General features: G+C 44.8%; 1 protein-coding gene across 2 annotated transcripts in view; it reads left to right on the plus strand.

Moving 5' to 3' along the window:
* The window catches only part of MED13 (mediator complex subunit 13), a 148,455-nt gene that overhangs the window by 85,267 nt on the left and 46,094 nt on the right, over positions 1-17,094 (plus strand). For both annotated transcript variants that reach the window (XM_056556697.1, XM_056556696.1), the window contains exons 13-16: positions 2,094-2,181; positions 3,708-3,898; positions 7,512-7,708; positions 8,591-9,510. In XM_056556697.1, the coding sequence (XP_056412672.1) occupies positions 2,094-2,181; positions 3,708-3,898; positions 7,512-7,708; positions 8,591-9,510 (1,396 nt within the window). The remainder of the gene's footprint in view (positions 1-2,093; positions 2,182-3,707; positions 3,899-7,511; positions 7,709-8,590; positions 9,511-17,094) is intronic.

Raw genomic sequence — 17,094 nt, forward strand, 5'->3', positions numbered from 1 at the left:
GACAGTCAGCCAGAACAAATCAAACCGCCTGGGAGGATTGGCCAGAAGGATCTATTGAGGCATCCAGGAGCAGCCAAGGCAGCCATACCTTTGTCAAATTTCTTTGGGCATTTGCAACTAAGGTATAGAGACTTGTACAACGGAACATATTTATTGACCACCTAGAGAGAGGTGGTGGTGGGGGGTTAGGGGGGGGGGAGGGGGGAGAGGAGTCTTTCCAAGTAATCACAACCACCTTACGTGCACAAAACAGTAAGAAACGGATCAAAAGGAGTCTAGGAGAACCCAACTCATCTTTATTGATAAGGCCCAAGAGACAAACCTCAGGGGTAAGAAGAAAAGGAAAATCCAAATTATCTGCCAAAAACTGCATCAACCTCCCTCCAGAACGGGGCAACAATGGGGCAACTCCACACCGCATGCAAAAACAAACACACCTCAGCGGAACATCTAAAACGAACATCAAATGGTGTAGTAGTCATAAAATGAAACTGGATTGGATCAACAAGTCTCTAATTACAGTGGGATAATACGATCCTTTCACCTCCCTCCAGCATTCACCAGACAAGTTCTGGATATCCACCACCCATTTCTCATACGTTAACTCGAATGTATTAGGCCCTAAACTCTGGAGCAGGACATAAGCTTGAGTAAGGGGCTTATAATGGTCGGTAGTGCCTAGAAAGAGCTCCACCTCAGAAAATGCAGCGGTGACCACCAGCGAGCCAAATTGCGCCTGAACAGCATGAGATACCGGAAAAAGGCTTTCCTAGGGACATGATAGCGAGCCTGCAGCAAAGGACAGGAACACCTGGTCCTTCCCAAACAGATGGGCAGCAAATTTGACACCATGAGTACCCCAAAAATTGGCATCCTATAACCCTTGGAGGTGGGACAGATGGACATTCTCCCCCCCCCCCCCCCCAAGGGTGCTCTAGGAGAGACTCCCTGTTGCGGAAACCGCTCAGACACCACCGACCAGACCGCAGTCAGTTTTAATAGGAGAAATGTATGAGAAAGACAAGGAGTACCTGTGTATAACATATTGGTAAGGCTTTCATAAGACCCAATAAGTGCCCCAGCCAGGGCAGGAGCTGCATTCGAGAGATCCAGATCGATCCACCATGCCGCATACACCAGTTGAGGAAATAGTTGTTGATGTCAGGAGCAAATTATGTATTATTCTAACAGAAGTGAATAAGTTTAGAAAATCGCTTTTATTATTAGAGTATTCTGATGAGAAAAATCTCAATTCCACTAGCATTACCACATTTCTACAGGTTCTCTCATAAAAGGACACAACAGGACAATACACAGGTGAGGGTGCTTTCACACCACATTTTGTTCTTACGATTCCGGAATACGGTTGGGAGGAGGGGGCGGGGCTTAATCACGGCGCCCGCACTCAGCCGTATTCGGGAACCGTATTGAATGCATGTCTATGAGCCGACCGGAGGAAACCGCAACCTCCGGTCGGCTGCTTTTTCGTCCGTATGCGGTTTGCCAAAAACGCGGTTGACCACGTTTTTGCCTGCATACGGCCTCACCCCGCCCCCCCCCCCTCCTCCAAACCATATTCGGGAACCGTATTTAACTAAACGTGGTGTGAAAGCACCCTCATTGAGGGAAGGACTAAAAGCTACATCAAAATATTATTCAATTCAAAGTTTCTACCATTAGTGCATATAAATGTGTTTATATATTGTGCATAAAATGGGCATTGTTGTGTGAATGAAGCTACATCCTTTTGAGACACTTTATTTATTTTCTCATTTCTCCTTTGGACATGCACTGGCATTTTTTTCTGAGGACCTTTTATGTGGCTGTATTTGCATGTATTTTTAAACCTTGTAATAAAGTTATTTTATTTTTATAAAAATTAGTTCTCTGAACTTGTTATCTTCTGTGGCAATATTGTGGTGTTCCCCTTAAATATGTAGGAATGTACAGATATGATGCATATACATATTCATTCATATACAATTGTTGGTGTTTTGTTGTGTTTATAATGAATTATTTGACTTGAGATATATATATATATATATAATATAATATAATATAATTTTATTTCTTTATTTTATTTTTCTTTATAGCCTGGCTCTAAAAGGAATCTTAACAATGATGACAAGAACAATAACAAAGAGTCGAAATCTGGCAATTTGGACCCTTTGTCTTGCATAAGTAATTATTTTTATCTTTATCTGAGAGTTGTGGGTTTGCTTATTCTTATGTACTTGAGAACTATATTAGCACTTGATTAGTCAATTACCTGGGAATAGTTTGCAGTGTATGGTTTATACAAAGGTGTTGTGCCTGGTGCCATTGGCAGAATACTGGAGATGCATGCAGACGTCTTAGAAAGGAAAAGTATTGTGATGTGCCTCCTTGTTAACCTCTTAATGACAGACGACCTACATGTACATCCTGGCGCGGTGGTACTTAAAACGCACCAGGATGTATGTTTACGTCCTGTACATGACTCGAGCACCAGACACGTGCTCGCATCATGCGCTGCAGGTCCCGGATGCTATTATCAGCCAGGGACCCACCAGTAATGACGGACATCAGCTATCGCGCTGATGTCTGCCATTAACTCCTGATGCCACGATCAATACAGGCGGGCGTTATATTAGATGATCTGATCACCCGCGGAGTTGATGCAGAGATCTGATCATCTATAATGGCGGCCGGAGGTCCCCTATCCTGCCTCCATCAGTCTCCTGGGGTCGTCTGCTCTGGTCTGAGATCGAGCAGACCAGAGCAGAAGATCGCCAATAACACTGATCAGTGCTATGTCCTATTCATAGCACTGAACAGTATTAGAAATCAAATTATTGCTATAAATAGTCCCCTATGGGACACAAAAAATTAAAAAAAGTGAGATTTTTTTTTTTTTTTAAATCCCCTTCGCCAATAAAAATGAAAATCATCCCAAAAAGCATAAAAAATGTATAAACATATTTGGTATCGCCTCCTGTGGAAATGTCATAGTATAATATATAATGTTAATGATCCCGTACGGTAAACGTAAAGAATTTCCAAAACGTCAGCTTTTTTGTCACATTTTATTCTAAAATTTTTTATAAAAAGCAATTTGTTTCATATATGCATATGTAGTATCGATAAAAAGTACAGATCACTGAGCAAAAAATGAGCCCTCATAGTTATAGGTCATCAAAATAGAGGGATTTTAAACATACTAATTTGGTTAAAAAGTTATAGATTATTTTTTTTTTTTTTTCAATTTCCCCATTTTTTTTTCGGTTGTGCCATACATTTTATGGTAAAATGAGTGATGTCATTACGAAGGACAACTGGTTTCGCAAAAATAGGCCCTTATGTGGTCTGTGGATGAAAATGAGTTATGAATATAGGAAGGCAACAACGAAAATGCAAAAATAAGATCTGTGTCCTTAAGGCCAAAACACGCTGTGTCCTTAAGGGGTTAAAAAGGAAACTTTTTGTGTTGTGAATGAAGGTCTGTCAGACGGGAATCCTTTGCTTTAATTATCCCTTGCAATTATGAAGTTCTCATCTCTATTAATTTACTTTATTTAATTTACTAATTGACTAGAGGTAAATTAAACTTCTCTTTAACCCCATAGATTTTTTTTTCATAACGCACACTCCCCCCCCCCCCCCCTCTTTCCTATATGTCATGCCAAAGAGCTTAACATTGATATGAATGTCTTTTTCTACTGGTACAGCGGATCTTCAAAAAATGTACCCAACACCACCTTCTTTGGAACAGCACTTGGGCTTCTCGCCTATGAACATGAATAGCAAAGACTACGGCAATATTGACACTACACCGGGAGGAACCCTTGATGGAATATCTACCCAGTTCAAAATTGAAGTTGATGAAGGATTCTGTAGCCCAAAGCATTCAGAAATGAAGGTAATTTGTTAAAACTTATTCTTGCAGAATATTAACCCTTCATTAATGTCCATCTGTGGCTCCTGAGGTATGACGCTCGCTCAGCAGTTGAGCGCGCATCATACCTGGTGGGTCCTGGTTGCTATTAGCAACCAGGACCCACGACTAATGTCGGACATTGCTGATCGGGCTGATGTCTGGGATTAACCCTTTAGACGCGGTTAGCAAACTTGATCAGTGTCTGAAACTAAAGAAAACATTGCCAGTTAGCTTAGTGGTGCTGTTCGGGACCGCCGCGGTGGGACTGCCGCGGTGTTCCGAATAGCATTCAGGATGCAAGGAGGATCCCTATCTGCCTCCTTGCTTTCTGATCGCTGAATGACTACTCCGTGCCTGAGATCCAGGCAGGAGGAGTAAAGCGGCAGAAACACTGGTCAATGCTATGCTATGGCATAGCATTGAACAGTATGAGAGATTAATGTAATGCATGTTATAGTTCCCAATGGGGGCTATAACATTGCAAAAAAAAAGTTCATTTAACCCCTCCCCTAATAAAAGTTTGAATCGCCGCGTACGTCCGAACTTTAAAAATATATAGTTCTAAGAGCTGTTGCACTTGCAAGGTTTCTAGCTTAGTCTCCAGGGCGCGGGATCCCCTGGCACTTGCTGTAGATGCTCTAGTGGTTCCTTTGACCCAATTCGCTCTCCCTTACCTTTTTCCCCCGCTTCTTCCCAGGGTCGTCCAGATGCTCAAGGCGGAGGGCGTCTCAGCGATTCTTGTGACTCCGGATTGGCCTTGTCGCGTGTGGTACACGGATGTGGTCAGTCTCGTGGCAGACGTTCCTTTCAGTCTTCCAGATCTCGCCGACCTTCTCTCCCAAGGACCCATTGCCACCCCAATTTTCTTCTGCTACGTTTGATGGCGTGGCGGTTGAAACCATGGTTTTGAGGGTTCGTGGATTCTCTTCCCGTGTTATACGGACAATGCTCCATGCTCGAAAGCCCTCGTCCGCCAGGATTTACCATCATACCTGGTGGGCCTATTTCCGCTGGTGCGAGTCTCTCTCTCTCTCTCTCTCTCTCTCTCTCTCTGTCTCTCTCTGTCTGTGTCTCTGTCTGTCTCTCTCTGTCTGTGTCTGTCTGTGTGTCTGTCTGTGTGTCTGTCTGTGTGTCTGTCTGTGTGTCTGTCTGTGTGTCTGTCTGTGTGTCTGTCTGTGTGTCTGTCTGTGTGTCTGTCTGTGTCTCTGTCTGTCTGTGTGTGTCTGTTTTTCTGTGTCTGTCTGTCTGTGTGTGTCTCTGTGTGTCTGTCTCCTCTTTTTCTTTGCCAAATCTCTTGTCCTTTCTGCAATCTGTCCTGGAGACGCGCCTAGCCCTCAGTTCCATCAAGGTGCAGTTTCGGCACTTTGTCCTCTTCCAGCGCCCTCTGGCATCCGACCTTCATGTCCGCACTTTATTGCATCGAGTGGCTCACGAGGTTCCTCCGTTCCGGTCGCCCACTGAACCTTGGGACCTCAATCTCATTTTAGACGTTCTGGAGGGAGCTCCTTTTGAGCCTCTTGGTCAGGTTTCTGTTCGCTTCCTTTGCTGGAAGGTGGCCTTCCTGGTCACGGTCACGTCTATTTGCCGGGTGTCGGAATTGGCTGCCCCCTCTTGTCTTTCCCCTTTTCTGGTGCTTCATTAGGGCAAGGTTGTTCTTCAGCTGGTGCCCTCAATTCAGCCCAAGGTCATGTCTTCTTTTCACCTGAATGGGGACATTGTGTTGCCTTCCCCTTCTCATCTGCGGAAGCGCCAACTTCACAAGCTGGATTTGGTTCCTGTAGTTCAGACCTATTTGTCGCTCACTTCCTCCTTTTGGCGGTGTGACTCTGTGCTTCCTAATGGACGGCGCAAGGGGCTGCCGGCTTCTATGGCCACTATCTCCCGGTGGATATGCTCCGCCATTTCAGAGGCGTATTGTTGCAAGGGTCAGATGCCCCCCTTTTTGAGTGACTGCTCATTCCACCCTCACGGTGGGGGCCTCTTGGGTGGTCAGCCACAGGGCTTCGGCTTTACAGGTTTGCAAGGCGGTGACCTCGTCGTCTCTGCATACTTTTGCCAAGTTTTACAGTGTTCATACCTTTGCGTTCTCTGACGCAGGCTTGGGCCGCAGGGTGTTACAGGCTGAGTTTTTTTTTGGCTGGGATGTTGTTTTTTCCATCCCCAGGGACTGCTTTAGAACGTCCCATGGTCCTGTGTCCCCCCCCCCCCCCCCAATGAAGCGCTCGAGAAAAGTAGATTTTTTTTAGACTTACCGTGAAATCTTTCTCAGAGCTTCTATTGGGGGACACAGCACCCACCCATTATTGGTGGCCAGACAGTTTCTGCCGCTGTGGTACAGGGGTGTTTTTTTAGTTTTTGTTTTTTTATTGGGGTCGGTTCCCTTCCTTTGTCTGGGTTTTTGCTGTTTTATTTTTGGTTGGTTGATGTTCTGCTTTGTAACTAAACGGAGTTACTCAGAGCCAGGAGGCGGTTATATACTGCTGGGAAGAGCCTAACTACTTCTTGTTTTTTGCCTAGTGTCAGCCTCCTAGTTGCAAGCAGCATATACCCATGGTCCTGTGTCCATCAATAGAAGCTCCTAGAAAGAGATTTTAGGTTAAGTCTAAAAAAAATCTACTTATACCCTATCGGATATGGGAAAAGATGTCTGATCGCGGGCCACTGGGGACTCCCAAGATCTCTGGCCCAGCACCCAAGTCATCCGTGCACCAAGAGACTACGGCCACCACACCCCCTCTATTCAGGTCTATGGGGCTTGACGTCAGGAACACGGAAGCTCCAAGCTTCCGTGTTCCAGGCACCACCACTGCCAGCCCGGAGATTGCGGGGGTCCCCAACGGCAGGAGCCCCTACGATCCGACATCTTATCCCCTATCCTTACGATCAGACATCTTATCTCCTATCCTTTGGATAGGGGATAAGAGGTTTTTTTTTTGGTTTTTTTTGCCAGAGTACCCCTTTAATCGTATCCACAGAATAAGGATATGTTCACGTCAGGATTTCTGTGCAGAATTCTGCATTGGGATACTGCAGCAGAGTCCCATTGATTTCATTGTGATTCTGCTGCACTGTGCACACATTGGAATTTCCGCACCAGAAGTTTGTGGTGCAGAAATTCCGATTCAGGTGTCCCCTGGAAGAATGGATGCCAGGACCGCATCCTACAGAATGTCTGCAGTGTGAACATAGCCTAAGGGTATGTTCACACTGCGTAATTCCCACCGAATTCCGCAAATGGAATTACGCATTGTGAACTTTAGCATCAGTGTAAATGGGTCTTCCGCGAGACCCGTTCACACTGAGGAGTTTCAGAGGCTGACAATTTCCCCACTGAAATTGTTCCGCGCAAAGAAAGAACATGTTCATTCTTTACGCGGAGGTCCACGAGCACTGCATAGCAGTCAGTGGTGATGGTGCAGTGCTGCGTGGTTCTGCCGCCCCTTTAATTAATTAATTAATTAATTTTTCTGCATGAATTGCATTTTGTACAGCACCCTATAGAATGTATTAAAACATTTTTAAATCATTTTCTTCCTAGAAGAATTCATAGAAGTATGGAATCCTTTTTTTTTTTTTTTTTTTTTTCTCCTTACAGGATTTCTCCTACGTATACAAACCAGAAACATGTCAAGTAATGGTGGGATGTACCATGTTCGCGCCTTTGAAGACCCTTCCTAGTCAGTGCTTGCCACCAATCAAGTTTCCAGATGAGTGCATTTACCGTCCCAGTTGGACTGTAGGGAAATTGGACCTGCTCGCACCTGTATCCACAATGCCTTTTATCAAAGATGGGTAAGTCCTTAAAAGGTTACTCCGCTCCCCATGGTCCGGAACTCAATGTTCCAAAACGATGGGTGCGGGTTTCCGTGTTCAAGCCCGCCTCCTCATGACATCACACCCCACCCCGTGATGTCGTGTCTTGCCCCCTCAATGCAAGTCTATGGGATTTTCATTGAGGGGGTCGGGGCGTGACTTCACGAGGGGTTGGGCATGAACACGGAAGTCTGCACCCAGCATTAGGAACATTGAGTTCTGGCCGCTGGGGAGCGGAGTAACCCTTTAAATGTAAGATTTTTAGAGTGGCTTTAAAGAATAGGTGTTATGAGTTAACATCCCCTATCCACAGTATAGGGGATAAGTGGTAGATCACAAAATGATGTTTATCAAGTTCTGTGCAGAGGAAAAGTCCAGTCCAGAGGAATCAGATTGCTTCTTTCGTTTTTGAAAAGGCCCCTAAAAAAAGTGACCTGGTTGCCATGGGCAACTTTTCTTCTGAATTTGTTTTGATAAATCTCCCCCAAAGAGTCCAATTGTTGGGCCCCTCTGGTTTTGTTGTGACTAGAGCAGCGAGATGCAGGCACACTACAACTCTATTTAGTAGTGAAAAACTGTTAATAAGAGTACTAAATTTAGATAGGGGGATAAGTTAGGTCATCTTTGATTACCCCTCTTAATTATTTTAAATTCCTGTCCCTAAAATAAGCTAACTTTGCAAAGACCTTTTTAATCTTCACTATATTTCTGCTTTTGTGTAAAGCTTCTGTGCTTTATGCTGTCAATGTCCCAGATTGAAGTACCCCTCTATCTTCTATTTATTTTTTATTAGGGGAAAAATAAAGACTTAGTACTTGAAATTACATGTGTTTTTTTATTTTTTATTCTTCTCCCATTTAGGAATATCTCTAGTGTCAGCAGTGCAATTGACCAAGAATATGTTCAGACCTACACACCACAAACCCATACACCATTTGGAATGTCAAATAGTGCCCCACCTAGCAATGGAGGAGCAGGCATTCTTCCTTCACCTGCCACACCACGCTTTTCTGCTCCCACTCCACGAACGCCAAGAACTCCTCGTACCCCAAGAGCAGGCCCAGCCAGTGTTCAAGGATCCGTCAAATATGAGAACTCCGATTTATACTCTCCAGCCTCCACGCCTTCAACATGTAGACCCTTAAATTCAGTAGAACCAGCAACTGTTCCATCGATACCAGAAGCTCACAGCCTCTATGTCAACCTTATCCTTTCAGAATCTGTAATGAATCTCTTTAAGGATTGCAATTTTGACAGCTGTTGCATTTGTGTATGCAACATGAACATTAAAGGTGCAGATGTTGGTGTGTATATCCCTGATCCCACCCAAGAAGTGCAATTCCGCTGTACATGTGGCTTTAGTGCAGTGATGAATCGAAAGTTTGGTAACAGCTCTGGCTTGTTTTTGGAGGATGAGTTGGATATAATTGGCAGACATACAGAATGTGCTAAAGAAGTGGAAAAACGCTTTGATGCCCTTCGAGCTGCAGGAGCTGATCATGGGGTGCTAAAGGATACAGAAAAAATCCCAGATGAATTGATACTACTACTACATGATCAGTGCACTAATTTATTTTCTCCATTTGGAATTATGGATGAAGAGCCAACAACAAAAACCAGCATTGTGAATTATGCAGCTCGTGTTGAAGAACAAGACTGCTGTAATGATTGCTACTTGGCACTGGAGCATGGACGACAGTTTATGGATAACATGTCTGGAGGCAAAGTGGATGAAGCACTTGTCAGAAGTTCTTGCTTACATCGCTGGTCTAAAAGGAATGGTAAGCAGTCTTCTGTTGTTACACTTCCCTAATATGGCTGCATTTTATTTTAATTGACATCACATAAGCATGATGAAAGCCTAAAATCCTGCTATCGTGGCCTCTAACCCTGACCTCACCTGAAGTCTTTGATGTGAACTAACAGCATCGTTGGGTCTAAGGACCAGTGTCATAAAGATCTGCTGTTAGGTTTGGTCGTTACATGCGGTCAGGCCTGGGTTTGTGGTTAGAATAGAGATGTAACCGTGCACCTAGGTTGTGTTCTTGTGAAACTGGCTTTTTCTATGTGCCTGGTATACTGTTTTAGTAGATTATTTTTATTCTGCTTTTTTCCCAAAGACAATGACTGCCCACTGGTGCAGACAATTTTAGGTTTGCTTGCATGGCAATGAATTTTGTACTATTGATGGTGCAGTTTCTGGGACTGTAAAGAAGCCAATGTTTCTTTGTACTTTTTGCATATCCTGTGTAGATTTTCTTTATTCAACTTTTAAGCTGGCAGGCTGTTCCTATATTGAAGATCTATGGGGGAGATTTATTAAAATCTGTGTAGAGAAAGGTGCAGTTGCCCATAGCAACAATCAGATTTCTTCTTTCATTTTTAAAAGGCCTCTAAACGGTGAAAGTAGTGATCTGATTGACTGCTATGGGCTGCTATTTTCCTCTGCACAGGTTTTGATGTCTCCCTTGTGTCTGTCACAGATTAGACTCCTTTGGGATCTAAAGACGCCAGTTTGAAACTTTTGTAGGTTGATTCAATTTAACTCAACCCTAGGGCCGTAGCCCGGGATAAAACACACCCCTTTTGATATACCCCTAAAATATAACTTTTAACCCCTTAACGACGCAGGACGTATATTTACGTCCTGCGCCAGCTCCCGCGATATGAAGCGGGATCACGCCGCGATCCTGCATCATATCGCGTCGGTCCCGGCGCTTATCAACGGCCGGGACCCGCGGCTAATACCACACATCGCCGATCGCGGCGATGTGCGGTATTAACCCTTTAGAAGGGGCGGTCAAAGCTGACCGCCACTTCTAAAGTGAAACTAAAAGTGACCCGGCTGCTCAGTTGGGCTGTTCGGGACCGCCGCGGTGAAATCGCAGCGTCCCGAACAGCTGACCGGACACCGGGAGGGCCCTTACCTGCCTCCTCGGTGTCCGATCGACGAATGACTGCTCCGTGCCTGAGATCCAGGCAGGAGCAGTGAAGCACCGATAATGCTGATCACAGGCGTGTTAATACACGCCAGTGATCAGCATAGGAGATCAGTGTGTGCAGTGTTCTAGGTCCCTATGGGACCTATAAAACTGCAAAAAAAAATTTTTTTAAAGTGTTAATAAAGGTCATTTAACCCCTTCCCTAATAAAAGTTTGAATCACCCCCCTTTTCCCATAAAAAAAATAAGTGTAAAAAAATAAATAAATAAACATATGTGGTATCGCCGCGTCCGAACTAAAAAGATATATCATTAATTAAACCGCACGGTCAATGGCGTACGCGCAAAAAAATTCCAAAGTCCAAAAAAGCATATTTTGGTCACTTTTTATACCATTAAAAAGTGATCAAAAAGTCCGATCAAAACAAAAATCATACCGATAAAAACTTCAGATCACGGCCCAAAAAATGAGTCCTCATACCACCCTGTACGTGGAAAAATAAAAAAGTTATAGGGGTCAGAATATGACATTTTTAAACGTATAAATTTTCCTGCATGTAGTTATGATTTTTTCCAGACGTGCGACAAAATCAAACCTATATAAGTAGGGTATAATTTTAACCGTATGGACCTACAGAATAATAAGGTGTAATTTTTACCGAAATATGCACTGCGTAGAAACGGAAGCCCACAAAAGTTACAAAATGGCGTTTTGTTTTTTTATTTTGTCGCACAATTTTATTTTTTCCGTTTCGCTGTGCATTTTTGGGTAAAATGACTAATGTCACTGCAAAGTAGAATTGGCGATGCAAAAAATAAGCCATAATATGGATTTTTAGGTGGAAAATTGAAAGGGTTATGATTTTTAAAAGGTAAGGAGGAAAAAACGAAAGTGCAAAAACGGAAAAACCCTGAGTCCTTAAGGGGTTAATGAGTGCTCAATTAAAATATAAGCCCAGAACGTGTTAAAATAGATGCCAGATTGGTAATGTATTTGTAATGTGGTAGCAAACGCTCTCGTTCCTCTATTTATTGTACTGCAGATACCAATAAACCCTATCTGGAATTCATTAAAATAGGCATACTATATTGCCAGCCTCTGACTATATAGATTGATTGGTATCTGCAGTACCACAAATGGAGAAACAAGAGGGTATGATACCCTATTACACAGTACAAATACATTACCTATCTGGCATCTATTTTAAAAGTTCTGGGTTTATATTATATTTTAATTGAGCACTTATTAAAAGTTATATATTAGGGGTATATCAAAAGGCTATGGCCCTGGGATTGAGTTAATTTGCATATAGAAGGGCCCCTTATTCCCTTTTGGGGGGATTTGTTTCATATTTTTTAGATTTAAGCACTTAAAATGAAGATCTGACTTTTTTTTAGTGCAGTTTCCCACCACTAGCTTAACACCTTAAGGACCATGGGCGTACAGGTACGCCCTGATGTCCTGCTACTTCAGGACCAAGGGCGTACCTGTACGCCCGTGGGAATTCCAGTCCCCGCCGCTCGCAGGGCGGGGACTGGCCGGGATGGCTTCTGAAATCGTACAAACCCCTGGGGGCTATTCCGGGTCAATCTGGTCACTATTGACCCGGAAAAAAGGGTGATATTTGGACGTGAAAATGAAAAATTTCACTAAAATGCTGGTGTTATCCATAATTTTTGATTTTCACAAGGGTTAATAGGAGAAAAAGCCCCCATGATTTGTAACACCAATTAAATTATGTATAAATACAAATATATAAATACCCCATATGTGGACGTAAAGTGCTCTGTGGGCGCAATACAGGGCTCAGAAGAGAAGGAGCACCATTGGGCTTTTGGAGAGAATGTGTCTGGGATTGAAGGCCATGTGCGTTTGCAAAAAGCCCCCATGGTGCCAGAACAGTGGAACACACACACACACACACAGTGCCAGAACAGTGGACCACACACACACACACACACAGTGCCAGAACAGTGGAACACACACACACACACACACACACACACAGTGCCAGAACAGTGGAACACACACACACACACACAGTGCCAGAACAGTGGACCCCCCCCCCACACACACACACACACACACACACACACACACACAGTGCCAGAACAGTGGAACACACACACACACACACACACACAGTGCCAGAACAGTGGAACACACACACACACACACAGTGCCAGAACAGTGGAACACACACACACACACACACACAGTGCCAGAACAGTGGAACACACACACACACACACACACACACACAGTGCCAGAACAGTGGAACACACACACACACACACACACACACACAGTGCCAGAACAGTGGAACACACACACACAGTGCCAGAACAGTGGAACACACACACACACACACACACACACAGTGCCAGAACAGTGGAACACACACACACACACACACAGTGCCAGAACAGTGGAACACACACACACACACACACACAGTGCCAGAACAGTGGACCACACACACTCTGCACATGTCCCCTGACTTCCATTCCAAACCAATTCTCTCCCCAAAAGCCCAATGGCGCTCCTTCTCTTCTGAGCATTGTAGTTCCTGCAGAGCAATTTACATCTACATATGGGGTATTTAAAAATTTGGGGAGGCTCTTTATCCTATTCCTATTTGGGATAACACTAGCATTTTTGTGAAAAAATCTTTTTAAATTTTTACGTCCAACTTCAGCTGAAATTTGTCTAACACCTGTGGGGTGTTAAGGCTCACTGTACCCCTTGTTACGTTCCTTGAGGGGTGGTGTTTCCCGAATAGTGTGCCATGTGGGGCTTATTTTACTGTTCTGGCACCATAGGGGATTCCTAAATGCAACATGCCCCCCAAAAACCATTTCAGTAAAATTTGCTTTCAAAAAGCCAAATGTGGCTCCTTCTCTTCTGAGCATTGTAGTGCATTTACGTCCACACATGGGGTATTTCCATTCTCAGAGGAAATGGAGTTACAAATTTTGGGAGGCATTTTCTCCTATTACCGCTTGTAAAAATGGTAAATTTGGGGAAATTACTGCATTTTAGTGAAGTCATCAAACGCCTGTGGGGCTCACTGCACCCCTTCTTACGTGCCTTGAGGGGTGTAGTTTCCCAAATAGTGTGCCATGTGTGTTTTATTTTTTTTATTTTTATCGGTTGCTCTTAATTGGGGGACACACAAACCATGGGTATATGCTCTTGCCCCAAGAGGCGCTGACACTAGGAAAATAGTCGTCTCCACCCTGGCAGGATATACCCACCGGAAGTGAGGTAAACAGTTTTAACTAGTGTAAGTAGGAGTAAGGGCTGTTTAGTTACCTTTTTCCTCCCTTTTGTTACTCGTTTTCAGGTGGGGGTTCAGGAGCATGGCGCTACCTGTTCTCCATATGCAACAAAGGGGCACAGATGTAGAGTATGTACTGTTAACCCCTTCTCGCACGATTTACTGCTCAGGCACCGGCACAGAGGTGGTGCTTGTCGCGTCTGCAGATCCAGCATCGCTTTTCTGGAGGGTGGGCCCTTTCCCTTTTCTCACAGGACACCTGCAGTTCCTCTCTTCTCCCGTGCTGATGGGCAAGGTTCGGCACAAATCTGCACCTCTCTCAGACGGAGTTTAGCTCTGCCCCTCTCCTTCCCCCGTATCACATCCATGCTTGGGCTCGGGGGTTAATGCTGGGAATTTTGCGGGGTGCCCTGCGGATAAATAAATGAAAAAACTGGAAAACGCCCTCTAGGGGCTGTTAATGGTATTTTGTGGTTCCCTCTGTGGCATCTCATAGCTATTACAGTTTTTTGCCCGTAATATCTGTTTTTATCAGATTGAGATCTGCTGGGTTCATTTCTGTATATGGGGTCCGCCTTTTTTTCCCAGATAGTGCTATTGGCACAATGCTTTTTGCTCTATGCCTCTGCCATACTTAATTCTGCAGAGTTCTTGCTCTGTGAGGGAGCATATGCGAACCGCGGTGGCGGACCGTTACACGGTCCCTGGAGATTCCGGGGTTACTTTCCGTGCCTTGTTTCCCCTTAAGCTGCATACCATGCCATGTTTACTGTGCCCACGGCCCGTCCTAGTCCCTCCCTATCGGGGCATGGCTCCGGTCCAGTGCCCTTACAGGGCTTTTGCGTTCCTGGCGGACGCCTAGGGCCTTTTTGGGTCTCTTCCTCCGATGGTCATCCATCAGGGGAGGGTTCTTGGCATGTGTATACACTATGATTCCCTCCGTTACAGGTCACTGATCTTATATCTGCCGCATCCGTGGTTGATATTAAGGTACCTCTCGGCCAGTGCGAGGTGTCTGACGTAGTGCCCTGTTGCATACTATGGACCTATTCCATTAAGCCAGACAGTGGTCTGCGTGGTTCCTCTGCCGCCTGTCATTTCTCATGTGCCTGATATCTCTGCTGCTTGAGTTCCAGTACCCCACTACCAGTGAGTGGTGTCCAAAGAAGTGACTTGCCATTTCCTATGGACCCTATACAGGGCGACGGGGTTACCATCCATGGCTCCTTAGCCACCCCCGTTCTCCCAGGGTGGCGGGGATTCTATCCATGGCTTCTAGGCCTCACTGTCCTCCCACCTGCGACCACTGGGGCACAGTGTTTGGCGATATGACTGTTGTTCCTTTTTCGTCAGCACCTCGAGCACTTGTTGTCTGCACGGTTTCCAATGCAGTCGGTCTCTCATCCCTGGGCTGCCACATGCATGGCTGGGGTATCCAGTACCTCACTGCTGGTGGGAGAAATCTGGAAGAGGGTTCCCTGCAAGTACACGGGACTGTCAGTCAGTCAGGCTTTCTTCTGCTTGAGGGTTGCCCATCGGATCGGCCACACTCCAGTACCCCACTTTTGGTGGGAGGGTTCGCAGAAGTGACTGTGCGTTCAGGAACCCTTTACCATTCAAACAGGCGGTGGTCTGCATGTTTTACTACTACGTCGGGTCACCTACCATAAACTTCCCATACCTTGGTAGAAGTTCAGGTATCCCACTGCCGAGGTGTAGTTCTGAGCGAGGGACCCCATGTTGCTCCATGGGATTTTTACAATACACGACGCAGTGGTTCGCAGGGTTCCCTACTTTCCCAGGTCCCTCTTCACAGGCCTGCTGCTATCACGGGTATGATTTATTTTTTTCCCCTAGAAGTGTCAGCGCCTCCTAGTGGCAAGAGCATATATACCCATGGTCTCTGTGTCCCCCAATGAAGTCTACGAGAAAGAGATTTTACGGTGAGTACAAACAAATCTCCTTTTTGCTTTTCTGGCACCATAGGGGCTTCCTAAATGCTACATGCCCCCCAAAAACCACTTCAGCAAAATTCATTCTACAAAATCCTATTGTTGTTCCTTCGCTTCTGAGCCCTCTAGTGCACCCACAGAGCACTTTACGGACGGGTCAGGGGGGGTACAGTAGGCAACAGCGGCTGTTGTTTCGCACTGGAGTTGTGCTTCAGTCCGTCCGTCCCGTTACATGTATGTAACGTGAGTATTTATAATAAAGAAACAGAAGATTTGGTGAGTTTCCATTCATCTACACTATACGAAACTTTACGTTCACATCTGAGGTATTTCCTTACTCGAGAGAAATTGGGTTATACATTTTGAGGGGCTTTTTTCTCCTTTTACCCCTTGTAAAAAATCAAAAACTGGGTCTAAAAGATGTAAAAAGGATTTTTAATTTTCTCCTTCAAAGTGGAAAATTAAATAGAAAGAAGCCTATTTTTTAATAACATGCAATTGTAAAGTTATTCTGCATATATTAATCTATAATATATCAAAAGTTTTTTTGATGAGAGGTACCCTTTAAAGGCTCTAAATACTGATGTGATATTTCTGTGCTATTTCTGTTGAGCCGGAGTCTGCATGAGCGCACCCACAGGACAGGTAAATATGAAAGCCGGGGATGGGGAGGGACATGTTATTTGGGTGGCGGCGGGACTCTGGCCCCGCAGAAGCCGCTGCAGTTACATGATTTAAAGTGGTCGCTTAAAATCATTGAACCGCAGCGGCTTCTGTGGGGCCAAAAAGATTTATTGCGATTTACACGCACCCTAATTTTAACAAGGATATGAGGGTAAAAAAAATAAAATAATACCGGTGCTCTGCTGCTCTAGATCAAGCAGCAGAACATGGTGCAATAGATCACCAATTGGACGACGAGGAGGCAGGTGAAGACCCTCCTGTCGTCCAGTAAGCTGATCGGTTCATCGCGATAGTCCCGATCATCTCCGCTGAGCTGCCCGGATAGTTATACTTTCAGTTTAAGCGCCGCAATCAACTTTGATCGCGGCGTCTAAAGGGTTAAAGGGGTACTCCAGCGCTTAGACATCTTATCCCCTACACAGTTCTTTGCTAGAGCGGGCAAGAGAACAATTTCTTTGCTCTACTGATAATTGCTTTTACACAGTCTCTTAGAAATTCCAACTATTG

This window comes from Hyla sarda, chromosome 2, assembly GCF_029499605.1.
Source record: "Hyla sarda isolate aHylSar1 chromosome 2, aHylSar1.hap1, whole genome shotgun sequence".
NCBI lineage: Eukaryota > Metazoa > Chordata > Amphibia > Anura > Hylidae > Hyla > Hyla sarda.